Consider the following 9033-nt stretch of genomic DNA (forward strand, 5'->3'; position numbering starts at 1 on the left):
TCCGATGTCATCTACTACAACGGGTGCATATTTTTGGTACCAATATCACAGTTGATGGAGAGGATTCTGCAGGCAACACGTGATTCTCCTTTATCTAGGCACCAAGGATTCTTGAAGACGTACAGGATGGTCTGGGAGCATTTCACGTGGAAAGGCCTCAAGGGGGATGTGTTGAGACATGTACAGGAGTGTGAGGCCTACCAGAGGAACAAGGGGGAGTTGACCCATCCAGCTAGGCTGCTACAACTGCTTCCCATTCTGGAGGGGAAATGGGAAAGCATTTCGATGGATTTCATTATAGGACTTCCCATTGTACAGGGTCGGGACTGCATTTATGTAGTGGTGGACAGATTGATGAAGTACACCCATTTCTTCGCCATCCCCACTCAGTATTCTACTTCGCAAGTTGCGGAGCTATTTTTCAGGGAGGTTTTTTGGCTGCATGGTCTTCCCAAGACCATAGTCAGTGATAGGGACAACCACTTTATGGGAGCATTTTGGCAGGAACTCTTCAGACTGGTGGGCACAGAGCTCACTCCTAGCACTAGTTACCATCCTCAGATAGATGGGCAGACCGAGGCAGTCAACAAATGGCTAGAAGGGTATTTGAGGAACTATGTGATGGGGTAGCAGTGAGCGTGGATGAGGTGGCTGCACTTGGGAGAGTACTGCTACAACACCGCCTACCACATGTCCATCAGTATGTCACCTTTCTGAGCCTTGTATGGATATGATGCTTTATCTTTCACTAACATTTTTTTGGAGAGTGGGGCCCAAAAGGCCAAATATTGGATACAGGAGAGTCAAGACATCCTCAAGGCTCTCCAGGACAACCTATAGACCGCCCAAAACCAACATAAATTGTATGCAGACAAGCACAGGGTCGAAAGGCATTTTGAGGAGGGGGGCTTGGTCTTCTTGCGTTTGCAGCCATACAAACAGTCCATGCTAAAGCAGAAGGGGGCTGAGAAGTTACAGCCACGTTTTTATGGACCTTACAAGGTGATTAGGAGAGTAGGAGAGGTGGCTTATGAGCTGGAGCTTCCACCAGGAAGCAAGATCCATAATGTTTTTCACATCTCATGCCTCAAGAAGGTGCTGGGACAACATGTGACAGCTGCTACAGAGTTACCCCCACTTGATGATGAGGGGCACCTAGTGCTGGAGCCAGAGGCCATTTTGGAGACTAGAGAGAGGAAGTTGAGGAGCAGAATTATCAAAGAATATTTGGTATGCTGGAAGAATTTACCAGATGAGGATGCCACTTGGGAGGGTGAGCACATACTTCAGCGTTTGGCATTGCAATTTCTTGGGGACAAGCAACATTTGGGAGGGGAGGACTGTAATGTTCCTTCCTAAAATATTTTTTGCTAAATAAAGATTCACAATTTTTCATTTTTGGCTATTATGGGGGACCCACGTGTTTTTGGAAATAATATTTAGGAGAAGGGAGGTCAAAATCACTTAGCTAGTGGAATGTGGAGGCCACCCCCTAATGAAATACGTACCCCTTGGAGAGAAATTTGAATTTCTAAGGAAAGGAGGTCAAAATGATAGATGGAGGGACCCACATGAGGACGCAAGGATAAAATTATAAATAGGAGGAGGATAGCAGCTATCGGGGATTTTTAATAACTAAACTCTTTCTATTGTTGATCAAGTTACTAGGTCACAAGTTCTACTTAGCACAGAGTTTTCCAAGTGGAGAACTCACCCTTCTTTCAGTGGACTTCGAGTGCCACCCTAGGGATGTAAATTCTATTACCATAGAGAGAGGGATTTGTGGATTCTTGGAGTGTTCTTTAGCCAATTCCCCTAGCAAGTTCATACTCCACGGAGGACAAAGAATCTAATTCGTGCCACTCATTTCAGCAAGTTCCCAGGGGTGTTTTTTTGGGAGAAATTTGGAGAAGTTGCTTCAAGGGTAGGCCAACATTTTTGGAGAGTTTTTTAGTTGGAGGTGACTTCCTTTGAGAGAGACGAATTTGTCAATTTTGGGCCTACGCAGGGGGTTATTAGACAAATATTTCGTGTTGTTGGGCTCAACCATTTTGTGCCAGAAATTTGTGGTGGAGTGTCTCTCCAGATTGAGGAAGAATTTCCCGGAGCATTTCTACAGTACCTCAGGGAGGAATAAAGAATATTTTTCCACACATTTTGCTACTAAGTACGCGGTCTTTGGCTAGGAGGGTGTAGCTCCAAAATAGGGTTTTTTGGGAGGTTGGAATTAGCCCAAACACTTTTCAAGTTTTTGTGGTTTTGGTGAGAGGAGACCGGGGCTAATTTTGAAAAAAAAATTGAGCACTAGAAGTGGGTCAAATCTTCAACTCTTCCAACCAATAGTGTAGTTCCACAAGGGACAACACATACTTCTTGGAGGGGAGCCATTCTACAGCGTTTGCGTAATTGTTATTCATCACCTAGGGTTTGTAGCTTGCCTTGAGCATTCCCATGTGCATTCCTTCCATTTTGTATTGTACTCCCTCTATTATATAATGAAATTGGCCCATTTTGGAGTGTTTATGGAGCATTTCTGGTTATCTAATCATGTGTGCAATTTATTGTGTGTAATGTGTTGTATTTGCTTTGTCTATCACTGTTAATATCCACTAGGAATATTACAGATAAATTATAATAATAATCCTAATGGTTACAAGATTTTTATTGATGATTTCATGTATGTGGTTTACACTTTAATTTACGATCATCCACCTATAAGAGTTATAAACAAATACAAATTCTCTTACAAATGAATTCACAGTTCAAAAGTTGTGACTAGTTCTCAAAAAGGGATTGTATTGTTATGAGGATTTATGGAGTAAAAGGCAAACCATATGGGTTTCTTATATATATATATATATATATATATATATATATATATATATATAAGCCCTAGAACCTTTGTTTTATAATATCTCAGACATAGGTTGCATTCAGATGATTTACACTTTGTATTTAAGGGCGCGAAATCTACATTTACTATCCATGTTGAATTTTTCCCCTTTATAATAAATATTAGACCAACACTACCAATAGATGACAAAATGTTAAAGGATTTTGATTTTGAGGAAGACATACTATGGAGATATGATCCTCATGCCATTATTTCTAACCTAATGGTTTTAATTAAATTCACCCCATATTCTCATATTCCTATTGCAGATAAAGAGAAAATAACTAGTAAGAATTCTTAGGTTGAAGTTTTTCAAGCAATAACAAACCAACAAACAATAGAGCAACAGATAAATGAAGAAGAGGCAGAGTTGATAAGGATTTGGTTAGAATTGCTTCTCAAGATCCCATAGAAAATAATGATGACCACACACATTTCTTTTGCAAGTGTAACCATACTTCCAGTTGTATTATTTCGAGGAAAAGGAGTTATTGAAATGGTAAAAGCTATTAATGTAGGAGAATATGCTTTTACCAAAATGATTCTTGCTAAGAAAGTATCGAGACAAGAAAAGCATGATTTATAATTTCAATTCACTTAAGATGGTCCAACTCCTTTAAGTTTTCTATTTATCATTAATTAAAAATTATGGAAATTACATATGGCTATTTTGTAGCCAAAAGTTGATAAACTAGCTAGTGAACTTAGTAAAAAGGATTATGATACTAGAAGACTCTCAATTAATCTAGAAAAGTCACCTATGCAAGGCAAGATAGATCGGCATAAGTATACATGTGATGTGACAATGAGGGATTTGATACAAGCCTTTTTTTGTGTAAGGAAAATGAAGATACATATTCATAAGTTGGAGTAACAACTTTGAACTGAGCAAGTTGCTAACAGAAACATATCTATAACAATTGCATTTTTGCAACAAAAAATTCTCATTGTGGTAACACCAGATTGAGATAGAGAAAATGTTGCTCTAATGTTAAGAGAAAAACACAAAGAAATACAAACTCTAAGGGTTAAGTTGAATTTTTCTACTAATAAACATGGTCAAAGTAAGGATCTAGTAGAGCTAAAAAGGAAAATGGTTCAAATGAAGAATCAAATTAAATCTTTGACATGGAAAAATAGTAAAAATGATAAGATTAATAAAAATTTGGAAGAAGACAGAACAAATGATTTAACAGGGAAAAAAAAAATTCTTTTATAGGTAGAAACATTTGAGATAGGTTTTGAAAAAGAGCAAAATATCCAATTGAAAAAGAAATTGTCCCAAGCACAAAAAGTAATAGTGGATATGCAGTCTCTATTGAAGAAAATACATCAAATTATCAATCAAAATCATGTTGATATTGCTCAAAAGAATAAACAAATAGCTAAATAAGCTAAAATCATGGTATCTTTTGAAGAATTGAAGAAAAATCTCCATTAAAAACTGGAGGCTAAGAATTTTTACTAAGGGGGAAACATTGTCTACGGGACTAGGTAAAGGTAGTAATGAACAAACATAAATATTAGTTCACTATTCTAATAGTGAAATTTTAGAAATAAGCCTAAGAATAAATAGAAAAAAAGCATGGGAACATCATGGAAATAAAGTTGAAGTAGTTGATAAAGTAATTAAATTTGTAAATAAGCATGGGAACAACATGGAAATAAATTCAAAGTAGTTGTTGAAGTAATTAAATCTAGGAATAACTAGTTAGGAGATAATGAGAAATCCCTCGAGATATTAACTTACTCTATTAAGGAAATAATAATAGTAAAGGGAAAACATAGTTTACTTTCTACTGCTTATGGAAAGTGCGAAGAGATTAGGAAATTTGCTTAGGAATTCATAAGCAAATTCTCCAAAGCATTTAATGATATGTTTTCTCATGGGGGCTATTAAGGGTGGTTTTTTTATGATGAAATTTATTCAGATACCTTGAAAAAACATTGGAATAATATAGAGTACTTCCAGGATGTCGAGGATCCAATTCAAGGAAATTTAATTTAGGAAAATTTGATGCTTGAGTTTGCATTTCTAGTGGTGATTACAAAAATTCAAATTTTCTTGCAAATATGAATTGCAACTTATATACTGAGTTGGATATTGCAAAATAAAATGAATGAATATCATACCCCAAATGATGTCAGGTGGAAAACAATTACATGAACTAGAAATAAATTGCCATTATTAAATGTCTGTGATGATTCCAATTCTTCTTTAGTATATGTAGTTACAACAATAACCATTGCATTAACTACAACATCATTTTGGGTAGACCCATCAGTAATTAGTCATAAATCAAGAATTCAAAAGCCAAAGAAAAAGAATAATATGCAAGTGATAGTTAAAGGGACAGTTATAAAAGATTGACAGTTTGAACTACACAGCGAAAGAAACAAAACAAGGGAAATAAGAAACATTTGGTATCGTTGTTTAAGTAAGGCATGGACTCGGTTTCATTTTATCTAAACCGACCAATGAAAATATAATGGCTCTAATGAGAAAGATCCCATTGTGTGAAGGATTCATCGCTTGCTTGACCAATTTATGTGTTAGTTTATTTTTACATTTGAAACATTCAACTTTAAAGTCTAAAATATTTCTAGAGACCTTATCTTGGAGAAACCTACATTTCTAACTATTCAAGGACTAAATGTTGCATTTACTTTTTACTTGATGAAACTTTATTTTCCTTTTATGAGTGAAACAATGAAATTGCTTATATTTAATATCACTACAATAGTACTTAGTATTGTTAGTGGTAGTATGAGTAATGATCTTTTTGCAACCTAAAGTGTTTCAGATATTTCCTTGTTGAATTCCATATCTTATTCCTTTATTTTGAAGCAATTAAATTGCATGAATGTAACTAAGAAATTTCATTTCATTTATTTTGATTATTCTCTTGTACCGGTTGAGGAAGAAAAAAGTGTCGTTAGCACATTTATGTTATCTTTGCATTAGAGTACATATTTTAGTATACACTAAATATTTTGTAGCCTTAGATTTCATATTATAAGAATGAAAATTTTCCCTTATTATTGGGGAATAAAATATAACTTAATCTTGTTAAATTTAAGGGATGCCCTCTCTAGTTACTGGAAACTTCAATTATCCTAAAGCAAGGAGGGCATTTTCCTCCATAGTGTGCCTTGGAACTATTATTTCCTATAAAATATCCTCAACGAACAATAATATTGATGTAACATAACCAACTCCCTATGTACTTGATTGAGGGTATGAGTTATCCAAACTCAATCTGTTAGGTCACCTCAAGAAAGTATGGTTAACTAATTTTTTCTTCTTTTAACCATCTCAAACATGTTTTCTAAGGCCACCATCATCCTCTCCTTTTTGAATTTTTTTTGAAGATATATATTTTACATCATTATGAGCTTCATGAACAAAGTTATGGCCCTTTGAAAATTTATCATTTTTGTCCCACGTCAGCAACTATACAATTAACATGTGGCTTAAATGTCAACAATCATACAACTAGCACATGGCATTCTTGTGCCCGTGCGTCATCATTGTACCATGACACATCCACAATTTGGACACTTTAGCTGTTAGGTCATATATGGATCTGCATGTTTCCTTTATCTTTTCCGCGCAACAATTTTCAAATATTATGGATTCCCTAATGTCCAAATCATTTGGTATCCTGATATTGGTGATGCACTTTTGTCAACAAGTCCATTATATAGATATTTAGATTCTTAAATATCCAAAACATCCATTATCTATATATTTCCAAAATTCCATTTATTTGGAAATATGGATCTTGGATATCCACTCTCAAATATCCTAAACATATATTATCTAGATCTTTCCAAAAATACATTCATTTGGAAAGATGTATCTCAGATATTTTGACTCTTGGATATCTGAAATGACCACTATCTAGATGTTTCCAAAAATTCATTCACTTGGAAGTTCAATCTTGGATCCTGGATCCACATCACCTTCCATGTCGACTGCCACCTTAGTTGTCCATGTAAGATTATCATACTTCCAAAATACCACATTGTCATGCCATGCCATCATTTCGAGCCATCAAGCCACATCAACATGCCACATTAGAAGCCTTACTTCCTACACAAACTAGGGTTCATCTTATGTGGACTCCACATAATTACCACATGTTTTGTCTAATTGTCATTTAAATCTAGGTTTATTTTTTTTAATCGACTCTTGCTTTTAAGAAATTACCAAATCTCAAATAAGTTTCCAACAATGTTGTTAAGGTTCCCCTATAGCAAGTTCCAATGTTATAGAATTTTTCCCATCCAAACCCTCTGACATACTGAATTTTATTTTTCTCAAGGGGCTCAGCATTAAAATGGAAGCTTGGATGCCTGAATATCTAAATATCCAACATATTTATCTCACCCTTAATTAGATTTATTAATTATCTATACAACATGTCCTTAATTACATATTGAGGGTTCTTCCCTTAAGTCTAGTTAATACCTAACCTTTATATCTAAGAACCTCTAGGGGTATCTCTTAGCCTTCAAGGTTATCCCAAGAGGTTGAGGGGTCATTATCCCCTAACTCTGTAGTGATAGGTTTCTTCAAAAATGTTTATTTTAATCTTACATAAAGAAAATCAAGGCTATTGTATTTTCTTATGAGTTCCCTACTCATGACAACCATTCCAATTATACACACATACTCATACTTAGTCCTCGTAAAAACACTGTGGATTTCAACAAACAAGCATAAATATTTTTCAGCCATCACAGCTAGAATTCACATACTCATGTCATGAACATGCATCACATAAACCAAGGTACAAATTCAACAGGCAAATATTACTAGTACACAAGCATGAATATCTTTTTTCAATATATGAAAATAAATTTACAAGGTAATACAAAGGAACTTTTCTAAGTATGATACATAGCTATGCACAACTTATGAGTGGTGAGCCATTTTCCACCCAACCATAGGCCCAATTGTCTACTCTATCCTTGTCGTTGGGCACCCCTAAGATGGAACATGAAGCCATGAGGAAACTCTTTCTCTCTCTCTCTCAAATTCAAGTGGAATGATGAAGGTCATTGTCCTCCATAATCCAAACTCAAAAAGTTCCTCTCAACCCCTCTAATCCCAAAGCCTACACATCTCTTTGGTTGTTCTATTTTTTGGTTTATTCAACACAAGAGAACCCCCTTCATTTCTCCCATCAATCCCTTGATGATCTCCCTCTCATTTCTTCTTTAACTTGCTCAACAAGAACCCCATAAACTGGTTTTCTTGAAGCTCACATTAGGAACATGCTACTTATTTTTCTCATATCGGGTTTAAATTTTAATGTCCCTGGATATGTTTTCATATACCAAAAACATTTTGGCTCGATTTTCTAACCATATTTGGTTCTTATACCATTCCATTTTTATTTAAACCTTCCTACACATAAGGACATCCTTGTTCTATGCTCTTTTTGCATGAGATAACCTCCATATTTCCTTGCAGGGAAGAGAAAATCTCTATACACTCAAGATCATTCTCTCAACTCTCTACACACCTCTTTGTGGGTATCTATTCTATCTTCTTGAAAGCCTCAATTCTCTACTTTCATATTTTTTCCCAAAAATCTATAATAGCTTGTTTCCTAATCCTCATGGGTTTCTTCTCTTCTCCCAATTTCATGTCAAATTTTCCAATTTGAGGTCAGATCATAAGATTTTGGTTAGATCTCAAAAGTCTTTGGATGCACTCCACCCATTCATTGGATTAGATGGTTGGGTACAAACCCAACTACTTTCATAATTGTGGAACCCGGTAAATCAACTAGCACATCCTTCCCATTAATTGTTTTCTTGGGAAATTGATAATCTTGGATTTTTTGAATATTTGGCTACGCAAAATAATTCATTTGCAAGGATTAACTTCAAGGGTCAAGTTTTCTACCATATCCCCCTTGTTATCTTCCCTCTCTCATGGATTCTAAGGGTGTTTCAAGCTCCAACTCTTCATCAATTGTTTGGAATTTTACATTAAACACATAATTACAATTATTCCAGGTCTCTTAACCCTTTTCACATTTAAATTCTCATGCATGCCATTAACTTAATTAATTACAATGTCACTAGGGAATTAAAATAGGGGCATTACAATCCCCATCCCTTTA

At 35.3% G+C, this 9033-nt stretch overlaps 1 protein-coding gene across 1 annotated transcript; it reads left to right on the plus strand.

Moving 5' to 3' along the window:
• The first annotated feature begins 945 nt into the window (after positions 1 to 945).
• Positions 946 to 1359, plus strand: LOC149154491 (uncharacterized). Its single transcript, XM_089444157.1, has one exon. It carries the CDS (start codon positions 946 to 948, stop codon positions 1357 to 1359), a length of 414 nt encoding a protein of 137 aa, XP_089300283.1.
• The last annotated feature ends 7674 nt before the right edge of the window (positions 1360 to 9033 follow it).

Source organism: Pinus tabuliformis, chromosome 9, assembly GCF_031772625.1.
Source record: "Pinus tabuliformis cultivar Carrire ecotype Pingquan chromosome 9, CPIR1, whole genome shotgun sequence".
NCBI classification, from domain to species: Eukaryota; Viridiplantae; Streptophyta; class Pinopsida; order Pinales; family Pinaceae; genus Pinus; species Pinus tabuliformis.